This window comes from Podarcis pityusensis (genome assembly GCF_964106645.2).
Source record: "Podarcis pityusensis genome assembly, chromosome: 10".
Classification (NCBI taxonomy): Eukaryota; Metazoa; Chordata; class Lepidosauria; order Squamata; family Lacertidae; genus Podarcis; species Podarcis pityusensis.
Window position 1 is genome coordinate 66,886,905 of NC_138035.1, and position 23,938 is coordinate 66,910,842.

The 23,938-nt window shown below is 41.1% G+C and overlaps 1 protein-coding gene across 3 annotated transcripts in view; it reads left to right on the top strand.

Annotated features, from left to right (window-relative positions):
* The window catches only part of CELSR1 (cadherin EGF LAG seven-pass G-type receptor 1), a 161,699-nt gene that overhangs the window by 89,307 nt on the left and 48,454 nt on the right, over nucleotides 1–23,938 (top strand). For all 3 annotated transcript variants that reach the window (XM_081023374.1, XM_081023373.1, XM_081023375.1), the window contains exon 5: nucleotides 2,351–2,439. In XM_081023374.1, the coding sequence (XP_080879500.1) occupies nucleotides 2,351–2,439 (89 nt within the window). The remainder of the gene's footprint in view (nucleotides 1–2,350; nucleotides 2,440–23,938) is intronic.

Sequence of the window (23,938 nt, forward strand, 5' to 3'; positions counted from 1 at the left end):
TGATGCAAGAGGAAGGCTGCTTGTCCTGTTTTGTGTCTGCATAAGTCAGACGTTATTTCCGAAAGATCTGTGCTAAAATACTATAGAGAAGAAACAGAGAAAAAGAGGACTGCCATACTTGTGTATACATTCTTATATACTACGTAAGATCTTTGAGATATTAAATTTTATCAGCATGGCTGCGTGCCTTTATCATAAGTCTGCTTCATGAAAAATCATATCCATGAAAACATTTCCTCTTTAAAATGGAAAATTCGTAAGTCAGGGGAGAGTCAAGTGCTCTGATCCAGCAAGAAAAACTGATGTATAAAGCAATATTTCAGTGCCTGCACTCAGCGTGGGTGCAAGTGATACCAGTATTCTGGGCCCCATTGAACTGGTTTAATTTTATTTTTAATGCTATTATGCATTCCCATCTGGTCACAGTTTGCCACGTGCAACTACTTTGGGGTGACTTGATACAAGAGCTGTTGGGTTGTATGCAATTAAGTGGTCCTCTTAGCGCAAGGATTTCCATCTATGCAACAGGACTTCCTCTCCCCATGTGCCCCCCAGTCCCCTCCCCGAATCTGTTTTAGAGCAGGTTGTGAAGGCTGGAAAGGGAGAAGAGGTCCTGTTGCTCAGGCATAGATCCTTATGCTAATAGATACAGCGCATCATTTTTAAACTATCCTTTGATAAAATAAGTGACACATAGCCTTACATCTGATTCACCTTGCATTCTGTAATATGAGCAAATATAGGTCCCAAAGCATCTCAGCAACCATGACCTACATGTACAAACTCTTGAGTATAGAAGCCTCTGAGGGACAACATGGGGCAAAATCACAACATATAATTCAGTGGTGTGGAAGGTGCTTACTCTTATGCAAGGCAGGGGCGGGGCATTCAGTTTTCACCAGCCAGGTATGAATTCTAATCCATATACCAAACTGTTCCCAAGGGTTGCCCAACTCCCAGGAGCACATTTTGTAGGAGGTGTAGAGGGCTGCAGTGAATAACAGAGTGGGTGGGGGCTGCCCAAAATCAGATGCTCTACCTTGGGCAAACAGAAATGCTTTCAGTTTCCACTTTGTTTGAATAACCAATGTTGTAAAATAAACAGAAGTTGGGAAGTTGTCACAGATTTAAAGACAAGCACATATATTTTACGACTGTTATGAAATGAAACTTTAATGCTTCCTACTATGGAAGTCGCTTTTCTTTTTGTGGGGGACTGAGATAAGGGGAGCCTTACTTCTGCATTGTTTGTTTTTGTCAGTGTTGCAGAAATTAGGAAATGCCTAACCTCTAAAAATAGGCTGTATTTGTGTTCCTCTTTCAGTTTAACGCCTGTCTGTATAAACTGAGCAGGTGTATATGTTAAACTGAAGGAAACGTTTGCATGAATACAGCTAGAAATATAGTGGTTTATCGTACGCATCAGGGGTTTTTTAAATGTTTTTCCCCCCCTTATTCTTCTGTAATGGAAACTTTTGTCTAAGTAGTCATTCATAACAAACCCTGCCTGACCAATTTGACAGAACCTTGTGTACTTTTGCTGTAGATGTTTGTTCTTAACTCAGAACAGCAGTGAATAGTCACCAGGCTGGTTGTACTGGTATGCACAATTAATCTGACATTCTCTGCTTTATCGGATCCAATCTTTAAAAGACATTTTAACGGAAAAGAAAGGAAGCAATGCCATTAATTGCAAGGTTAGAACTCCTGGAGCTTTCTAGGGCAAAAAATGTTTTCTTTGTTCCCTCACACCTTATCTGACAGTCCTGTAAGACCCCAGCCTGGAAAAACAAGAAAGCCACAAAAATGCACATTCTTTCTGTGGGTAACAACTGTTTGCACAATCTGTATTTGCCCTAAATATTTACCTTTTGTTAGGAAAAGTGTTTTCACTCTTTAGTTAAAATTTGAGGACTGCCACCTTCTTAAGCACCAGAACACTAGATATAGGGGGTATAATCCTCTATATTTGTAGGAAAGTAATTAACAAATTTGAATATTGTTTGCATTAACATAATTTATAGCAAGCCAAAGTTTATAGTAAACACAGTTAATACTCTGCAGCTAGTCGTTTTGTTGTCATTTATTTGTGAAGGAATTGAAGTGTCAGTACCTTCTTGGCGTTTGTTTTCTAGATGTGAGAATGATACCAATGATGAATGAATGAATGCATAACTTGGAGAAAGGCAACCCTCTCTCCAGTCCTGCCCTCAATGCAGTCAAGTGCAGGAAGATGAATGAAAAGTTTTCCCTCAACTGCTAATCAAAATTTTTGTTAATTATAAAGATGATAGTGTAGTGGAACTTTTTAAGGTGACTGTTTTTCTTTCTCTTTCATGCAACCTTTCAGGGGAAACCACTACGACAGTTGCCCCCTTTGTTCCAGGAGGGGTTAGTGATGGGCAGTGGCACTCTGTCCAGGTGCAGTACTATAACAAGGTAAGGCAACATGTTTGGGATATATTTTTGTAAACTGAATTCTTCTTCATTCAAATTGGCCAGCTTATTTGCTCAAGAGAACCAGAGCCAGTCTTTAGACTTGTACAGTGGACCTACATTTAGCCAAAGCATGTTGCTGGAATGGAAGTTTTTAACTGAGACATAATACTCCCTGCTTTAAAAGAGCAATAAAGTGGCTGGCTCTAACCCTTAGAACTGTTGGTGTAAGATTCTGTATCTCTGCCAGTGAGGCTGCCATGGCTGCTGTCCACTAGGCAGTGGTGCATTAAAGTCTATGTAAAGCCTTAGAAAATCAAGTCCAGCAGGTTGCATACAGATCAGCATCCTCCTTTAAATGAACAATATGGGTTTCAACTTGTGAGAGTAAGAGCTCTGTTTTGTGCACTGAATTCCTCCTGTCATAAGAAACTGCTGATTCAGGGGAAGCCTTTCTTTATTTTTAAACGTAAAGAGAGCAATTATTCAGATTCTTTTTGTTGTTGTTGCTGCTGTATTTGTAGCATAATTAAGTCGGAAGCTCTTGGTAAATATCCAGGGAGAGAGAAAACAACATAAACAAAGAAATAGCTCTGAATTCATTGGCTGAATGCCATTTTCAATTTAACAATTTAGACTGAAGATAATAGCAAATAATTGCCACTTCTAAAGCATCTGGCTCTACCATGTTGTCTCTGAGGTTTTAAGAAATATATAATCTTGAGTCTGCATTTCAAGTAAAAATGTTACCTGTTGCACATTCTGAAGAGTTTAATTGGTGGATAAGGTTTGGTGTTTCTCTTACATTGTTCAGTTTTGTATCTTGTTCTATGTAGTGATATATGTGTGTTTGGGTGGATCTGGTTTTATGGCACTGAATCCCTGATGCCATCACGCTTTCGTTGGCCTGTTCAATCATTAGAATTCTTTGTCTTAGTTAAGTACATTCTCCTTAAAGTTTACAGTAAATATTTGGCACACTTAAAATCCAGTCAAACTTAAGCACATTTTAGACTCATTAATTTCAATTAGAAAGATTTAAGCACATACTTAATGGGGCTTCAGGATGCTGGTTTGATTGGATCGTGCCTTGATTATCAGCTGATAAAATTCCAAGAACCCTGGCTGACTTGACTTAATTATTTCATCATTAGCATGATCAGTAATTTCTGCTTGGGAACTTTATGAGGAATATAGTTGCTTCTTGATGAGACGGAGGATATATTCATACAATTGTTGATTGATTAATTAGCAATTTAATGGTACACAATGCATTGTCTTCCTAAGCTTAGGAAGCAAAATGATGAGAGTAGGATTTTTTTCATCACATGATAAGCTTGTAAATGTATTGCAGGTCTGTGGGTTTTCAAATGTTTCAAGTATTATAATGTTCAGGGGTGTCTCATGGTTTGGTTGGCACTTAAGGCAGGGTGGGGTAGGGTGGGGCAGAGTGACAACTGCAGTGACAAGACACTCTGATACAAACTAAAAGTGGACCTCAGGATTTCCCTAGTTGTCTGAGAGAATTCTGAAACACAGCAGAGTCTCAATACACATGGAAAGCTAACTTTACCAAAGCCAAGGAGAGGTTGAACATGCATTTCCCCTTGAATTGTGCTGCTCCAAATGGTTACCTGCCAAAGCAATTTGGATTATATATAGAGGGTTCTCATGTTTAAACCACATAGCAGGAGTCAGTAGCTGAAAACTTACCCCAGACAAATTCAGTTCCCTGATAGACTCTTTCTTACTCTCGCCAGTTGCCAAACCATGAAGAAAAGAGGTGGGTCAATTGAGTAGCATATGTAGCATCCTGATTTGTTAGTAGTCCTCTTATGAGGACGTAGGAATCGTGGCCTTCTGACTACGTCCATTCTCAAAGCAGCCTTCTGTGTAAACTAGTTGCTGTTTAGTGGTACAGGTTAATTACCTAATTCGTTCCGGAGGTCCTTTCTTAACCTGAAACTGTTCTTAACCTGAAGCACCACTTTAGCTAATGGGGCGTCCTGCTGCTGCCGCACCGCTGGAGCACAATTTCTGTTCTCATCCTGAAGCAAAGTTCTTAACCCGAGGTACTATTTCTGGGTTAGCGGAGTCTGTAACCTGAAGCGTATGTAACCTGAAGTATATGTAACCCGAGGTACCACTGTATACAGGATGATGAAAAGAAGACAAAAGAATTATATCAATAAGGATGCTGTGTCATTGAAAATCATATTATAGCTTGAATATGGAGATTCAGGATTTTCATGAAGTCTCCGCATATTGGCTCCAAATGGATGGCTGGACCGCTTCTGTGACTGAAGCAATCTTAACTATGGTTTGTTGGAACCACCCACCTTCATACCCCATGGTTTGAAGTTGGCTTGCTTCAACAAACCATATGAACTATGGTTTGTCTGGCTTTGGACTTCACAACAAGCTGTGGTTAAGCAAAAATGGAAGCAAAGGCTTCCAAACTGGTCCTTGCAGCTGCACATAAAGCCTAGGGCTCACTGCTGCTCATTCTGGTAACCCTCAGCCATGGTTTAGCGTGTGAACAAAATGAGCAATTCCACTGTTTCAGCCTGCTTTAAGTTCTTTTATGAAGGAAACTTACCCATTCCTGCGTGTATTTTTATTTTCAGTCTTATTTTGCTTATTTTGCTTCCCTGCCATACAATTACAAATATTTGTAGCTTGTTTCATCTGTGTGCTTGGACCCCATGATAAATTTCCTTACAATCTGAAGAAACACTCTGCGTTTGGGTGTTATTTCAGAAAGTAGCTTTAATAGAAAGCTGATAAAACGACAGATGATAGAGTAATTCGTAGTTCTTTTGCTGGAGCCATTCCTGCCCATTGGCCAAGAAGCCTGGGAAAAGGAGCATATATCAGCTGAAGTCTGGATTTCTTAGCTTGGTTGTTGGTTTAGAATTCTAAGCAGCTGCCAAGAAGATAAGGACTTGAGACAGCTCCAGGGTATTCTTTAAAAAGGAAAGTGATCCCACACACTGGTTAAAAATAAACCTTTGTCTCATTTTCATGATTCTTTTGCTCTCCCCACCCCCAAGTGATAGATGTCTTCTAGCAGTATAATTATTCATGTTTGAAAATAGGTGGGAAAATGCTTTGCAAATTTTGTGTACAAGCTAATTTTGCACCTATTCTAAAAACCAGATTCTGCCTCTCTGAGCTCAAGTAAATTAATAAGCTGTTTTGGGAACAAAATTGGTGCAAGCAGTCTCAGGATCAGATCACAGTCACATGCCAGGCAGATGTCTAGCTTTTACTTACTTAATTCCTCACCCTGCAACAGCTTATGTACATGAAGTTAAAATTGCAATAAAACAGATTAAAACAGAAGCATTAGAACACCACTATATGAAAGTAGCCTGCAAAATAAAAACAAACAAGCAAACAAAGGCAATTTACAGAGGATGAAAAAGTCAGGGGAAATAAAATAAAAAATCATTTTCCTGGCACTGAAGTAACATCAAGGTTGGTGCCTAGTAAGCTCATCTGGGGAAGACATTCCACAGGTGGTGGTCCCACCAGCAAATAGTCATCCTCCATACCTCAAATGGTGGCATCTGAAGAAAGCTTGTTTCTGGTGGATTTTCCTGAAAGCTTGTTAGGATGATGGCTATGGAATTATTGCATTGAAGCAACTGCCTATTGAATCTTACTAGAAACAATAGAGGAAGCTTCTGGTCCTCTCTGAGGCTACAGAAGCTCTAGTGGCCTTTTGGTGTATTGTTGGCACACATGCAGTGCGCACTAGCCTCTGCTGGGTGGGTGATTTAAGCAAGGCTAAGCCACAGCCCTGCCTTCTGCTCCCCTTTTCTCAGAAGGATTCCTTCCCTTGTGTGACTGAGGCAGAGAACAGCACTTTTGCCTCCAGTGGTATGTGTTTGGAGGCAATTCATTGGCAGACTCTTGTTTTAAGGAGGACTAAGATTTAAAAAAGCACTATGAGGGGTTTGCTAAGACATAGATAATTTAGGGATTATGGGCTGTGCCAAGATAAATGGATGTTATGTCTAAACTTGATACAACTCAGACACGTCATAATAACTCCAGTGTATTTCTCTACTTAAACTGCATAAATAGAGCAGGTTTGAGAGTAAGGCAGCTTTCCTATTAATTTCATATCTGCATTATTTCTAGGTCTCTCTATTGCTTTCTCCTTCCTCTCCCAGCAAATCTGTTACCTTACCATTCTAGATTTCTGTTTAAATGTTGTTCTTCCTGTATATTTCATCTCTGTTCTACTAAAATGGTTCAGTACTATGTTGTTTAGCCAGTGTTAGAAACCAAGGCAAGACAAATTTCTCTTGCTCCCTAAACATATTTGCATTTATCTATATGCTGCTTTCTTTACATGGCCCTCTCTCTGAGACACTTGTAATAACTAGCATCTCTTCAAGTTCTGCATCCTGTATATATGTGTGTGTATCACACACACACAAATATATACATAACGAGAGAGAGAGAGAGAGAGAGAGATTTTCAAAATAGCTTTATTCTTAGATCAGTCAAATAGACAGGTGACCACCAGGAAACCTCCAGTATCAATTTCATTTTTTACTATACTATTTTAAAAAATTGATAGATATACCGTAATTCATGATGATAGAAATAAGCAAATATAACATTTTGTTGTTTTCTTAACATTTGAGGCAAATGAGACACAATTGCTACAAAGATCACTTAATCACAAATGCACCTCCTTAAAACTTGGAAGAGTTTCATTTCCTTACTTAGTGCATCTAAATTTCAGTGTTTCCACTTTGGATGAATTATGTTGTAAAGTTTCAAGGCTTCACAGGTATCTTTAACTTATTACACCACCTGCAATGAGTCTTGAAAGGAAAACAGGACTTTGACTGATTTTGTGGAGCAGGAGTTTTTAAAAATTAAAATCTTTGATGTGCTTCCAAATCCCCTTGCTGTGAATCATGTTATCTTTAATCTACCAACTAAATTATCTTTTCTTTAATACAAAGTGAAGCTTTATCCAAAATTAAATTGAGCATGTCTTTTTCATGGGAATGCCAAAACAAATTACACAATTTGAACAAATACTAACAATTGCATACACTTAATGAAAATTAGAGAGTAGCCTCTTAAATCCTAACATGCTATGTAAGAGTCAACAGAATTCTGCAGCTTGTTTTTCCATTGGTAGGTATGTAAAGCAGCCTTGACAGGCTGATTGGGCAATTTGTTTTGAGCAAAGCATATATAAAAAAATACACCTCTGCAATCTCCAGTCAACAAATGCAAGATCCATTTGTGGTAGCATAACATATCCTGCAGCCCTGGCTGCCTCTGCAGCTGAAAGATAGATTATCTCACTTCCTTCTGGAAAACAGGTTTTGCATGATGATAGCAGTCACCTGTTATGTGACCACAGTCATACTGTACCTCTGAGATTATCATTTGCTCCACTGTATACCAGTCCCTAGTTATCTCACTGTTATCCTCTAGAAAACAATTCTATCTAACGTCATAGGTAAATACCAGGGTAATTATTTAGATTGCAATCTGAAAATGTGCCAGTTAGAATTGATTTCTGAGTTATTAATAGTAATGATATTTGTGTTTGTTGGGTTTGTTGGGAGGGTAGCCAAAGAGCCCTTTGAGCTCTTTGGGGCAGGTGGTCCAAAGGTTCAGGAAATGATCTTCTGTGGATATGATCCTGCAACCAATGGGTGGAGGTTTGCATACCCAAAGGGTGATCAAACCAAGCTGCTGGTCAGTAAGCAGGCTGAGTTCTGTGAACAGGATGGGTGTTCAAGACTCAGGGATAGTTCTGTTTTTCTCTCAGAATGTCTGTCTGATTCTGAGGAGGAAAGGGAGGCAGAGGCTGATCCCGGTGATGGGGACCAGGTCCAAGATCAGGGTTCAGGGCAGGTCTGGGCATCTCCAAAGGTTGTGAAAGGAGTGTCCAGGTGTGAGGCTTCATCTCCGGTTAGCGTAATGGAGAAAGCTCACAAACAGGGTGTCAAGTCAGAGGGGGAAGAATCTGACGGAGAAGACACAACTGCTGGCCCAAAAGGGTCAGTAGGGTATCAGGTCACAAGTGCGTGGAAAAGTGTCGCACAGTGTGATTCTGGGAGTGTTGAAGGGGTTCAACAGGTGCCTGGGAAAGATGCCGGGAAGTGGCATAAGGCAAAGGGGAAGGTGTTGAACTCAACAAGGTCTTGTCAGAATGGTTCGGCAAGAGGGGGTGTTGGGTTTGGAACTTAACAGGTTAAGTTGTTCCCATGATGCCTCAGCATTCTGACGTCAGCTTTCGAAGCTGGGAGGAGTTTCGTTTCTCTGTTCCTCTCTGGTCTCTGAGGGAAGAGGTGGCAGTTTGTCATGGCTGCTGTGAGCCCAGGAGATTTCCTGGGGAAAGTCGGAATAAAGGACTGATAAATAGACAAACCGGGCTCTGTGTGTTTGTCGGAAGCTAGGTGGAAGCTACGTGACAGTTTCACCGCTGTGTTTAACTCTGCTGAGGCGTGACTGGAGAGCTACTGGAGACGGAGCTGAGTGGCGCAGCTCGGAGGAAGCGCGCCGGGCATAAAGAGCTAATTGTGGATCGTAAATCAATTAGCGGGGGTCACGCCAAACCAATAAACCAATCGCAACAGTGTTTTGGAATTAATATACCTTTAATTTGTTGAAAAGTCATCAACCAACCTAGAACCTAAACACCTTTTATTCCAGATAGTTTAGATTAGCAGTTTGCCTAATGGATGAAAAAATAATAATAATCACAATCTAATAGGATCCATATGGAAATGTGTAGTTGAAGAGAGATCTGTGGCCAGCCACACCTTCGCTACACAATGTGTAGTAATGTGCCCAGCTTACAATAAAATAAAAGCCAGCAGTCAGAAGAATCCATACAGCTAGGCCACTTACTGAAAGCACTTTTTAGGAGCAGTGAGCTCTTTCCAGAAGGTGTCCGTAGTGGTGGCTTACACAAGTTATCATGAAACACTGCATCTGTACACCAGCCCCTCACTGGCAATTCAGTCTAGCCATTTCCCCAGAAGAGGTTAAGAAGGAACATGTTCTACTGTGGCAATACAATAGCAAGAACTTTTTTGTTCTCCCTTCCCAAAACCTGTAAACTGGAGGAATGAACATTCAAAGTCTTAAGTGTGGTGGCAACAGTTACGGTACCTTTACAATAAAGGTAAAGGTTGGGTCACAATCCCAGGGGATGGTTGAGGTGGAAACTTCATCCTCTTTGCAAAGGATGCAAAATAGCCAAAGCAATTAATCATTGTGATTCCCTGTCTCTCTAGATGCCTAGAGAGAACATGTGTGCATGCAAAAATGCTGACTGTTGATGTGTGTTAACGGCTTGCCAGACTGAGTCTAGTATAAGGATTCTGAGTCTACAGTACTTGGGTAGAAAGAATTTCAACCACCGTCACAGCCCTTAGGTAACCCGCAACTGCTAGTATTTTCCTTTCTACACAAGTATTAAAGGTATATAAGCTTAATCATCTATCAATTGATAGGTGCCAAGTCTTAAAATAATTTTTTTTATATCTGGATGGAGCTCACAGAACACATTCTGTTCATCTCAGATATACACCTATTGCATGTGCTTAGAAGTATCCTGTTATTATACAATATTGTGCAGACATGATGCCACACGCCCAAGCACAGCACAGTGTAGATGGCACAGTCAGAAATCAAAACTACTAAGAAAATGAATCAAATTCTAGCTCAATTCATCTGTATGCCTTTTAAAACAGATAAAATTCAAGGCAATCTACAGAATGCAGATAAAATTATGCACTTGTATTATATCAGTAAGGAATTAAACATAGTGTGCACCTAATCAAATCTAATAACTTTGTGACATGTTGTTATAACATTAAAGGACAGGCTTATCCTAATTAGTTATAATCTAGCTGAACAGTGAATGGATCTTTGTATGATGTAGCTGTAGTATAGCTGTTCTGCCCTCATTTTATTTGCTGATCAATAAGAGTGTGAGGCACGGTGACAATATAGGAAGCTGCCTTATACCTCTCAGAATTGTCTGATTGGCATCCATAACATGTGTTCTACCACTGAATTATAATTCCTCCATTTGTAGCTGCAGCTGAATATCCACAGAATAACTAAAATCATTATTGGGTTGCACTTTTAGCCATTCCTTGATGAAAATATTTTGCCCACAAACTACCCAACTCCATTTTTTAGATCTTGGAAATTTGATTGCCAGTTTAGATACAAACTAATCAGAAATGTATTTATCTAATCAGAAATATGTATTGTTGAGTTCAGTGAGATTTACTTCCTGGTTAATATGCTTAGAGTTATAGCCATAGACATTACCAGATTATTAGAGAACACAAGGTATGTTTTGAAATGTTATTTTAGCACACTCGAGTGTCTTCCATTTGTTATACAGCAGTGTGTCAGATGCCTGTCTGTAACTTCATTCTGTAGTGCTTCAATAACATTTCAAGACTAGGCAGCCATAAAGGTACTTTCCACCTGATTGTCTTGATCCCTATGTCTTGGTCAGCTGATGACTTCATTTGATGGTGCTGGGACATAGATGGCTTGAGCAGCAGCATATAACAAAGTTATGGATGACATCTGAAATGAGGATTCGCTGAAATTCCACACGCAATTATTTTCACAATTTGTTTTGCAATTGTCACCAGTAGAGATCGTAGTCAGAGAGATAGAATCAAAGATATTAGTCCCAGTGCCTTCAGAACTAATTCATTAAAGGATTGAGAAGGATTATCTGCATAAACAGTATCATTGGAGAAGATTATTGTAACAAGGCTGTGACTGAAAATAACATCTGTTTCAGAGTGTGAATTGAATGTGGATGTGAACTTTATAACTTTGTTAATGTTTCTTGTCACAAACATGGTCTATAAATTGGATATTTCAGCTGTTTGAAAACTTGTGCTTGGTAAATTGGGATGTAAATGGGATGGCAATTCAAAATATCAGTATTATATATCACTGTGCAGGCCTGCTGTGTGGTGGTTTTCTTTCAAACTGGTAGCAGATGGGGTCATGCACATCTGACTATTGGAAAGAGATTCCTAAAGGCCCAGTCTTATAAATTAACTCTTTAATATCAGAGGGCCTATATGATTCCAATCTGCCCCCCCCCCCACTACTTCAGAGATACTGTGCTGGTGATTGTTCACCCAATGTTGTGTATAGGTGCTCACTGATGCTACTGCACAGGGGTTCAGAATAGGGTTGTGAGATCAACAACTGCCCCATATGTTCACTCCTCTTTCAGCCCAGCACCCCTGGAAGGCTAGCACAACATTGTGTTTGCCACCATCAGTAGAAAGGGCAAAAAAAGCACACACACAAAAAACAACAATTAATTGCTACCTGTAGCAACACATACTCCAGTGCTTATGCAGCTAAAAGATCTTTGCTTTGATCCTAATGCTTGTGCAGTTACAGAATCTTATTATGATGGGGCTATGTATATATATTCCTATGAATAATATTACGTTATAAGGAGACAGACATAAATATTACAAAGGTTGCTCACTATAGAGGGTGATCACAGCACATTCTTCAGATGTGCTGCCTGCTCATCTTCACGGCTTGAAGTGACAGGCAAGCATTTTGACAAATCAAATGTTGTTCAGTCCATTCCCTCCCTTTCCACCACCGTTTCAACCTGCTTCAACTCCACCTGGAGAAAATTAAGAAAGCATCCTGCAACTGGGTGCCTGAGATGGAAAGAGCTCTCCTAAGAAGGATTAGGTAGAAAAGGCAGCAGCAAGTGAATAAATGAGAGGGGGGAGTGGACAGGGACTTGTATGCCTGCCTTCTCCCTTGGAGAAAGTTATTGGAACTGTTGTAGAAAATTTGCCCATATTGGGTTTCTGCTCAACAGTCTTCTAAAGTTTACATCTAATAAAATACTAAGACTTTACATGCATATGTACATCCATGAATCTTTGTGAATACCAGCTATTAATATGTAAGCATACCCATGTGGTCGTTTTAACACTGGAATAACTTCACTTCGGACCTGCAGGATTCTGGAAATATGCAGAGTTTCAAAATAGGTGCCAGAGGATACAGACTGAATCAGTGCAAACAGCATCTGTGAAAGGGCTTGGGAGTCTGACAATCCCAGCAGTCTTCATTTCCAGGAAGCTCCTTCTTCCTCGTTTGCAAGCCAGAAAGTAGATTCCCTTTATTCCTAGGCTGCTCATCTACGGCCTATATTAGGAGGAGCTAGCAGGTGCTCAAAATGAGCAAAGGATGACAGATGTCTAACGTCATAGGTTCTGAGAATTGTATGGAACAGGAAGAGACCAGGAATATTCACAAGCTGTCTGAATAGAATCATTTGATCACAAAATTTATCAAACCATGCATAAGCAGAAAAATTGTAACACTCTCCCACCAGGGAGAAATCTTACTTCAAAACATTTTTTTGTTAGTGGCAGTTAATATGTGGCAGGATATTTTTCATTATTGCCCACTAGTCAAATGAGCTGTAATCCAGCACGGCAGCTGGCGGTGGAGAAAAATCAGCTTTCTTTGTAACAGACTTGATTCCCCACCACCGCCCATGTTACCATGGCTTTCAAACAGGGATGGTTTACGAGACGTAAACTTTCCAAGCCTTTGACAAAGTTCAAAACTGTAAGAGAGGGGCCCTTCTTTGTGAAAGGCTAAGGCATGGATAGGCAAACTAAGGCTGGATGCGGCCCAACTGCCTTCTTAATCCGGCTCACAGACGGTCTGGGAATCAGTGTGTTTTTACATGAGTATAAGGTGTGCTTTTACTTAAAATGCATCTCTGGGGTATTTGTGGGGCATAGGAATTCATTCATTCCCCCCCCCCCAAAAAAAATATAGTCCGGCCCCCCACAAGGTCTGAGGGACAGTGGACTGGCCCCCTGCTGAAAAAGTTTGCTGACCCCTGGGCTAAGGCTTTTGCTTTGCAGAAGAATTTGGAGTGAACTGTTCAGTTACACAAAGCTCAAACGCATCTCAAGTGATACAAATTTGTTGGCTCATCGTACACAATGCATTTGGTCTGGCTGGGGGCTTGCATGCTTAATTTGCTCTCACACTCAAGTGCCTCAAGTTTTTTTTGCCTGCGTTAATGATATGCTAGCTGGTCAGCCTTACAGTTGGCTCAGGGAGGGTTTTGAATGCAGTTTGCTGCATCAGCAAAACATTGTACTTTATACTTGAGGAAAATCTGCCCCAGTCTACAGTTGATGGAATGAATATTTATTGGTGTTTTAAATTGCAGGCCTTGCCTGTGTCATTACAGTATTTTTTTAAAAAACAGCATATGCAGACATCTTGTCACAACTACAATACAGAGAATTTAGGGATAGGTAAACTCTCTCTCCCTGGCACATAGTGATGAAATCATCACTGTGATCAGGGCCAGGAAGCTGAGGCCCTCCTATATCCTTCAGGCAGGGCTGGATTAACCATTAAGCATATGCTTAGGGCGGGGGGGGGGGGACCACAGAAATTTTCCATTCCCAGGTTTTTAACACCAGTGGCCACAAATTTCTCAGCTGAGCATTCGTTTTCTCAGTTCAAGTATATTTTTAAAAATCCCAGCAGAAAAACTGCAACAAGGCAGGCTAGATGCCTTATCTCTACTAAGTATAGAAGAAGATATGTTACCTAAGATTAGTTTTGAGGATCTGATCAAAGACTTTGCAATTAGAAAAAGGAAGAGAATTTTTTTTCAAACGAAGTGGAATTATACAAAAAATAAACCCATATTTTGCAATATGCCAGCGGTGGGTGAGACTTCCCTTCCCTTTCCATAATGCTTCATGGTATTGATTCATGATATCAGTTCTTCCTGAACTAGACAAGAGATAGGGGTGAAAGAAGAGAGTGGTACCTGGACTCTTTTAGATGACTATACCGCTGCAACATCCATTCACACAGGACTCAATGCCATAAGTTAGCACGACACAGGTTTTCTTTCTTTTTTGTTACCAAGACTGATGTTTTGAATTCCTCATCATAATATTGAAATTTTGCATGCAAATATACTCTACTTTGTCTGCCCACTTCCCTTAAGGCTGCCCCTGCATCAATCCCTACAGGCCCGGTTGTAGACCATGGACCAAATTCCATTGTCAGTCATGATCATTGCATGACCTTGCAGAGCTCTTGGAAGGACAGCTCTCTCATTGTCAATTCTTCTGCCTGCGTATTTGAACAAGAGTTGAATGTCCTAACTAAATCAACATGGCATTATCTATAATCTGCCATCACTGTGTGACATGTGTAAAGTCACAACTTGCTATTGACAAATAGTACTAAAAACTGAAACTATTTTATTTGCCTCTTCTCCAGAACATCTGCATGGCTCTGCAGTTAGCCTGTGTCTACTGCAGACCTTCACCCAGCCTCTGTGATCTGGCATTTTGATAAATGGAATTTATGGCTTCGTGATCTGGCATTTTTTATAAGGGAAAAGACAGACACATATCAATGTGTATTAAGTCATGGATTCTTATCCGTTTGTTTTGTAAGCCCAGTTCAGAAGTTCCAAGTCTACTCACTGGAGATTGTGAATGTACTGGCTGACTTAATCTGCCTATTTCAATCCACTTCACACATTGGCACTCTGCATAGTGGTTTGTGTGTGTAGATGCCAACTACCGTATTGGCCCGAGCCAATTTAAGCCTTTGATCTTGCAAGCCCACAAAAGTTGCCATACAATCACTAAAATCGCAAATCGCTACTCAGTTGCTACAGTTCCGCAGGCACTCACACCCGTAAATGGCAAATGATCAGTCTCAAGCTCGCGAATCGTCAATAAAACTTTTTTTTTTGTTCCATTTTAACGTATGTCTGTTTCAGCAGCAATATCGTAAACGCCCATTTTTGTAAGGTCGCAAATTTAAGCTGCATTTTAACTTTTCACGGTCAGAATTGGGGGGGGGGGGAGTGAGGCTTATATTCAGGCCAATACGGTACATTATTTGAAGAAGAAGAATTGGATATGTTGATTGCATGGTTGAGCCCTATGCCCATAGGGCACTATGCCCATATGTCCTCCATAGGCAAAGACCAGTTGCTGCAGTCACAATCTGTGCCACACCTCTAAAAACATACACTTTGAGTTCCTGCACAGGACTCTAGATTACACACATCCAGTTATCTTTCTTCACTCATTCCTTTTTTACCCACTAGTCTGCTAATTATCAGTTCAAGCACACACAATAGATTACAGTATGTCATGGATACCATATAGTAATCTATATTGTACTGTGTTGATGGAGGTGAAGCCTCTGACACTGATTGGCTGACCTGAATGCTCATAGAATAAATCTGTCAGACTAATTTTGTATTTGTAGTACAGCATTTTATAGTACAGCTGTAATACAGTGTGAAGAAAAAGTGGTCAGTTTGCTTGGGATTGAAACCTCTCATAGGTCCTAATGATGGAAGATGCTTTGTGAACCAGTTTGAGGACTGGATAAAGGGGAAAGGAGGTGGGGGAGTGAAGGGATGGGGAGCCCAGTAGGAAAGTGGCAGATAGAGAAATGAAGGTTGGAAAGAGAAACCAGAGAAAGGGGGGGAGGGAAGGGCCAGAGGAAACGGGGAGGTGAAGCAAGAAGGGCCAATGAGGAGCCTAGGACTTGCGGATCAGAAGGTTGGCGGTTCAAATCCCCGCGACGGGGTGAGCTCGGTCTCTGCTCCTGCCAACCTAGCAGTTTGAAAGCACATCAAAGTGCAAGTAGATAAATAGGTAAGGAAGGTAAACGGCGTTTCCATGCGCTGCTCTGGTTCGCCAGAAGTGGCTTAGTCATGCTGGCCACATGACCCGGAAGCTGTACGCCGGCTTCCTCGGCCAATAAAGCAAGATGAGTGCCACAACCCCAGAGTCGGCCATGACTGGACCTAATAGTCAGGGGTCCCTTACCTTTATGCTCAGGCTCTAGCAAGACTATCTGATCTATATATGTAGAGATTGGGAGACTGGTTGAGGGACAGGCTATCTAGCCAGTGAGACCAGGAAAGCAGTCAGCTGAAAAGCAGGGACCAGCTGGAACAGTTGATGGTAGAGAGAAGGAGCTAAAAAAAAAGGAGGCATGAAAGGAAGCTTCACTTGGGACCAAGGAGAGGAAGGGACAGGACAGGAAGTTGTGCCCATGGACAGGAAGTGAACAAATTAGAGAACTTTGGAAGGCTGTGAAGAAGGAGTAGATGAGCCAAAGGATAATAGGATTGTTCAGTATAGTACTCCTGGGATTTCCCCGCCAGAAGGGCTGCACCTTTAGGAGATGAATAGGAGGGGAATTTTGTCAGTGGGGATTCTACTATTGCTCTAGCATTGTGACCTGGCAAGCCTAAGTGAGCAGTAAGGGCACATAAGAAAGGGTTTAGGTGTGAGCCTGTGAATTTCACTGTGAATAAGTCAATCAATTTGTTGGCTGCAGACTTTCGGCATTAGTTTTCTATTTTAATTCAAAACATTTTTTAAAAATGGTATTGATGGGCATTTTTCTATAATCCATTTAATGGGAGCAAGGATTTAGCATGGCACACTGTTCCATATAGTCATTCAGCTGGCACCTTAGGAATTCGCTGTAAGGACTTTGAAGTGCACCCTTATCTGCATTTAATCACACTGTAAGCTTCAGGAACTCAGAAGCTCTTTAAAGAATTTCACATCTGTCTGTGGAAGACAAAGAGAACTGAAAAATAGTGCTTTCTTAGTGTTTAGTTGCATCAACAGTGTACCTGGAGACTCTGGAGGGATCTCTAACGAGAGAGAAGCTTTTAAAGATTAGGGAGGAAGCATCTCTGAAGACTTGGAAGATCCACATGACTTGAGAGTCAGCTCTAGCTGGGCAGTGAGTTCAGTGGCCGTCTGCCCAAACAGCTATTTAATTGCCATGTCACATGACCATGACAGAGGCTGGGTGGCCATGTGTCAGGAATTCTTTAGCTGTGATTTCTGCATGGCAGGGATTGGAATAGATGGCCCTTGAGGTCCCTTCCAACTCTATGATTCTGTAGTTCTATTAATTTAAAATGCAGCAATAAAAACAGATTAAAACGAGTTACAGTCCCAATGATAGGGTGGGCCCAAATAGATATAGATATAGTGTCAAAGTTCAGGGCAAAGAGGTGCATCTTCAGCTATGCATGCACAAACAAAGTTGTATAGAGTTTATCATCAGGACTTTGGGTGTTTCCTTTGAACTAATAATAAAGAAGAACCTGGAAAACAGAAGCCCTAGGTTTTCTTAGCGAAAGGAAATGGTGAAGTGCTTTCCTAGGTCTGTGAAGCCCTTGGCTCGATCAGTGGAAAGTGTCATTATGGGTGTGCATTCTTTATACTCGAAAACAAGCATGCACAAAGCCCTGTGTCTTTAATGAACATGGAAGGGGAGGGGAGCCAATGAGACACTTCAAAGGAGGAAAGTGTTTGTGCTCAGGATTCATTTATACCTTTGGTGATCAGCAGGAATGTGTCCTCCTGTTGAAATACGTGGTGGGTTCCCTGCTCTTTTGCCTGTCTGCTTTCAGATATTCTTAACACTCTTTCCCCTTCTCCCCACTACCCTGAAGCTGAGGTAGGGCACCTTACTGAATGCAAGCCTTGATGTCTCCTAATTTTCAGTTGCCTCTAATTGACTCTTCCAATCCTCACAGGCTACAAACCCACACTTAAAGGCATAAAAGCTTGTCTGGTGTTCACCGGCTTCTTCCCCTTAGGTTGCAAATGTGCCCTTTTCAGTTCCTGCGGCTTTATTTGTTTCCCGTTTGTTTAATTTTTCACCCAGGTTTGGCTCTGATAGCTGTGCTCAGTTGAAAACGTGTCCGTAGCAAAGCAGTCAATGAGATTTCTGACCACTGAACCAGTGAAGTATCGCCTGAGAATCCGAATTTCCCCAACCCCCAGTTTCATACATCAGTCTTTTGGGCTCAGACCAGTAGGTTAATGAAAGGGTTTTCTGAATCTGGCAATCTGCCTAATGAGACTGAACATGTTTGAACTAAAAGTGCACCCTTGGCTTCCAGCAACTCTCCTGCAGACTGCATTACTGGTTCCTCTGTTTTCTACTAATTGCTGCAAGGGGAAAAATATGGACTACTGTGAACATGATACTTTTTAATCGCAACTACTTCTGCTGCCCTTTCCCCCATCTGGCTGCACAACTGTATGAAAAGAAAATAGTCATTTAGCTTTTCAAAAGTCAGTAGGAAACAGGTTTTCTGTAACCTTTAACCATTCAAAACAGTGAATGAATGATTTACTACTGATTAGTGAGCCCCTAAAATTTGGCATGACTTACAAAAATGTGTGACTTTTAAAAAAAGTTTTGCTCGTTGTTTGTCTTTATTGGTTATATCTGCTTGACTGAGGGTGGTTTGGTTTAACAGCGACAACAAGAACAACTAGCATCAGAAATCCCTGTTCAGACATAACACCAAACCGTGAGATGCTGCAAAGTTCAGGCTCTCCCACTCTTCCCCATCGTGTTTGTTCTTGTTTTTCCTAAACTACAGCTACCCTTATGAGTCTGGGGCTTGTTCTGGCTCATCTGAACTGGACCTGTAGTTATGGACACAGTCAGCTTAATCACATTGAACTCAACGAGAATTAAGCAACTTAATAGTGTGCACAATTGGAGCCAAACTTGCTAACTTCATTTTACACTATATGTGCTTATTATAACTGAGCGTCTAGGCCTGTGTGGATTTGTAAGTAGTGTAATCAGTAAAACGGTCATATTATGCCATTTCTTTGGAAAACTAGGCCAGCTTGTTCCAGATATGATAATCGTTTCATCTAATTTTCAAGGGCATTCCCCTGTGTTTTCGTATCTTTGTTTTTGTGTGCTTTTTTTTTTAGTGCAACCTATTTTTGGTGTAATCTTTGCGTTCCAAAACAGTCCTGAAGATACTTGCCTGCTTGGCTGTCTTAGGAAAGCCATTAGGATTTCCAAGCATTTCAGTAGGTTCTGGACTTCAGTCAGTGGATAAGATATGAGCTCTTACAATGAAGAACAGTTTAGAAGTGTTTTTAATAAACAAGTAAATAATCAGATAGCTAAGGTTTACTTTTACTGTAGACATGATTTGATGCCCTTAGACTTCTGTTTAGATTGAAATAGGTACACTTGTTTTACATTAAATTGATCCCACAGCAATTAACTGTCTCTGCTTCACTTCTGCTGTTGTTTTAAACCACCAGTTTTCACTTGGCTGTGTTCCTCCCATGCCAGGACATTGGTAGAATTCTCTCCCCAGGGAAGTTCGCCTGACGCCTTCATTAGACACCTTTAGGCGCCAGGCAAAAACATTCCTTTTTATCCAGGCCTTTGGTTGACTTGATCAACATCCCACACCCTTTTAAAATGTGGCTCTTTTGGGGGGGTATTATTGGGTTATTGCTTTAATTTTTATTTTATATACAGTGATCTCTTTATGTGAGCCGCCCTAAAACCTCCGAGTATAGGGCGGTATAGAAATTATCATCATCATCATCTATGCCCTGCTTTGTTGTTGTTGTCGTTGTTGTTGTCTTTAGTGTATGTAAACTTAGCCATGTTTTTTAATCTGCTCTTAACCGTTTTGAAGTTTTGCTTTTAACTTTTTTATATGTTGTAGGCTAAAATATTTATTTGTGATTAAATAAAAACTAATTTTCCCCATATGCATCAAGAACACACCCTGCTTCTTCATTGGGGCTCAAATGAGTATAGACAACAACCATTTTGCCACAAGGGGTTACATTCCTGACCCCCACGCGTGTCGGTGGAGCATGCATAAGCCCGTTATGGCCCTGCCCCCATTAAGCCCCCTTTTCTGGCTAATTCTGGGTTATGGTGATATACACATGCATGTTTGCACACGTATTGAACGTGCCCATAACAGTTGTCGCCTGTATCCATATTAGCTGTATATGCAGAAGGCAGGTCTTCCTTGCAGGACTGAGGCATACATCTCTAGATAATTTAGGTGAAGACATTTTTATTTTCCCAGGCCTTTTCAATCCATAACTTCTATATTTTTATGCCTTTTAAATTCTTGCATTAATTTATTTTTCCTTTGCTGTTTTTAATGTTGATTTTATGCTGCTTGTGTTTACGGTGGCTTTGAGGTCATTGTTGTTGTTTCGTGCTGATTTTTATGTAGTTATATATACTGCTTTTATTCCCCCTCACCCCAATTGTATTTTGTATTTTTAATAAGTTTGTAAACCATCCAGAGGACTTAGTGGATGGATGGCCTAGAAATGTAATGAATAAATAAATAATTGCTAAATAAATAAAGATTAACTGCCCAATCCTTATGGGTGTATTAACTGTTGTTGTAGCAACAGTTGCTGTGGAACTGAACAGATAGAAAGGCAGAAGTCTAGTTATATGCATCTGTATATGCTCCTCAGTTACCACCTTGCCCTATATTACAAGCATAAGGAAACTGGATGTGTGAGTATCTTCATGAGCCAATACAGGGCTGAATTTTTTGACTTAGCTAAATGTCCCAAGTGTAAAAGACAGGATTATAAATACCCACGTGTGATTGAAAACTTCCTGAACAAGATAAAAAGAAAACTCCCTGCCTTTTCTGTTTTCAAGTCAAGATGGAAAACAGAAGCATTGCCAGTTTGGTGGATTTCAGTCTGACTAACAAACTCAGTTCACTTATAGTAGATTCTTGATCCAATCAAATAGCCACTTAAGTATCTGTGAATGATACAGATGGCATTGTAGTAAACACTGTACAGATGAGATCTGGAGATTAAAGGATAATACAATGTACACAGTGGCCACATCTCCTGGATTTTAAAGATCCTCATTTGCAAAATGTTCACAACATAAGATTAGTGTCTGTGTTTATCAGGGCATATAGATGTATTTTTCCCCTTTTAAATAAAGCCAGGACCCTGGAATATAATCATTTGTTTGTGCGCGAGGGAAGGGGGGGGCATTCTTAGAGCTGGTCCACATGCTAAAGTTTGGAGTACAAGTGATTTGGGTCCCATTCTCATGGTCCTCTCACCTCTTGGCAGCCACAGCATTGAATTACTGCATCCTACCTAAAGGCTGTGCTGCCATGCGATGAGACGGCCAAGAACAAGCTGACAGAAATAGACTCAGGAGCACTCCCAAACTACACACCTGTTCATTCTGGCAGAGAGCAACCCTGTTCAGAACAGGCATTTCACCCAGTTCCAAGACCTGAGAGAACTGCTCATCCACATTTCCTCCATCTTGTCAGGATCCAGTTTTAGCCTTTCGGCTCTTATCCAGTCCATAACTGCATCAGGGTACCAGCTGCAGTCTTAGAGCTAAATGTCATCAGCATACCAGTGACACTGCTCTCCAAATATCCTCAGAAACACTCACAGCAGTTTCATGTAGACATTAGATAATATTGGGGATGAGATGGCTCTCTGTGGCCCTCCACAATGTCCAACTCCCATCAAACCAAGCCAGCTCATCCTGCCAAAACCTCAGTTTCTCACTTATAGTGTCAGAGGAGTATATCAGTTCACATGCGCAAATTAGGCAGGTTTGCATTAAAATGTGAACTGAGCAAATTTCTGCCCCATTCCTATTCACAGGTAAGTATGTACAGACTTCTGACTTGAAAAGGACAGAAAAGAAATCCTCACTAAAGCTGGTTGGAAGTTATCCTCACAAAGGGCAGGGGTGCCTTGGCATTCTCTTTAACCCGTCAACATAAGAAGAGCTTACTGGATCACGCCAGAGACCCAGGGGAGGCCTGCCAGAAGAACCAGTGCTTCCCAGTAACAGGCATTCAGAGGCATTCTGCCGTCTAACAGCAGACACAGAGCTACAGCAACCATCCTGTGTTATTCAGAGATAAGACATAGTAATATTGTAAGATATGGTAATATATTCTTATATGGATTTAATGGAAGAAGCGTGTTTGTGAGCCCGCAAATGAGCCACTGGATGTGGAGAGGAGGGTAGGGTAAGCACAGCAGCCGAAGGACTTCTGGCCACACAGAAACCGATAGGAACTGATTCTATCTGATTGGAAACTGCCCCTGTCTGCTTCCTCCAGATGCTGCCCACAGGCTGCCACCTGACTATTGCGGCTGTTAAGTAATGGAACGAAACAAAAAGAAAAGAAAAGAAATTGAGCCATCTCAAGGCAATTATTAGTAATTAAGCCTCTTTTTTATTATTCCTGCCCACCTCTTTCTTCTCTTACATCAACAGTATGTGGCCTTTGAAGACTTAATCACAATCTATTTTCATATGAACAGTATGCAGGAAAGCAGCAAGAAGCACGTTTTCAATGCCACAAGCGCAGACTTTGTTAAATAGCTCCCATTAACAATAATAGTAGTCATGCTGGTAAATTTGGCTGCGCAACGCTGAGCATTTACCCCTGAATGCAAAGCTGCGGCATAATTTCCAGCTAATGAAAGATGGCTTTCAGGTAACATGGGGCTTAATAGGGTCAGCCCGGGAGAGTGAACACTTTTTTGCAAAAGAATTTGAAAGCCATCAGATCCAGGCTCTTTGAAATGGGGGAAGAGTGTAAAATTATACAGTTGACATGCTTCACCTCCACCGCTGACCAAGGCATGCAAGCATAGAAGCATCCTTTTATTTAAAGTGCCCTCAGTACAAAGCTCACACTACATTTTGAAATTTGCATGTGCTTTGCATCTTTTGAAAACTCTGGGTATTTTATAGATCTTTGGTCTCTCGTTTTAAAATAGATGGAATGTAGGGGTGATCATTTTCCAGTTGCTGCTTCCATTTACTGTACAGTCAAACCTCGGCTCCCAACGCCTCCATTTTGGAACATTTTGGCTCCTGAACACCGAAAACCTGGAAGTAACTGCTCCTGTTTTCAAACGATTTTCAGAAGCTGAACGTGCTACGTGGCTTCCGTTTTGAGTTTCCCTATTGTATTGAGCATGTATGGAAGTGAGAGCTGAGAGCTGGACCATAAAGAAGGCTGTTCGCCGAAGAATTGATGCTTTTGAATTATGGTCTGGAGGAGACTCTTGAGAGTCCCATGGACTGCAAGAAGATCAAATGTATCCATTCTTAAGGAAATCAGCCCTGATTGCTCACTGGAAGGACAGATTGTGAAGCTGAGGCTCCAGTACTTTGGCCACCTCATGAGAAGAGAAGACTCCCTGGAAAAGACCCTGATGTTGGAAAAGATTGAGGGCACAAGGAGAAGGGGACGACAGAGGACAAGATGGTTGGACAGTGTTCTCGAAGCTACAAACCTGAGTCTGACCAAACTGCGGGAGGCAGTGGAAGACAGGAGTGCCTGGCGTGCTCTGGTCCATGGGGTCACGAAGAGTCGGACACGACTAAACGACTAAACAACAACAACATTGTATTGAGCCCCTTCATGGCAACTGGTCCCATCACCTCCTGGCAAATAGAAGGGGAAGAAATGGAAGCAGTGAGAGATTTTACTTTCTTGGGCTCCATGATCACTTCTGATAGTGACAGCAGCCATGAAATTAAAAGACGCCTGCTTCTT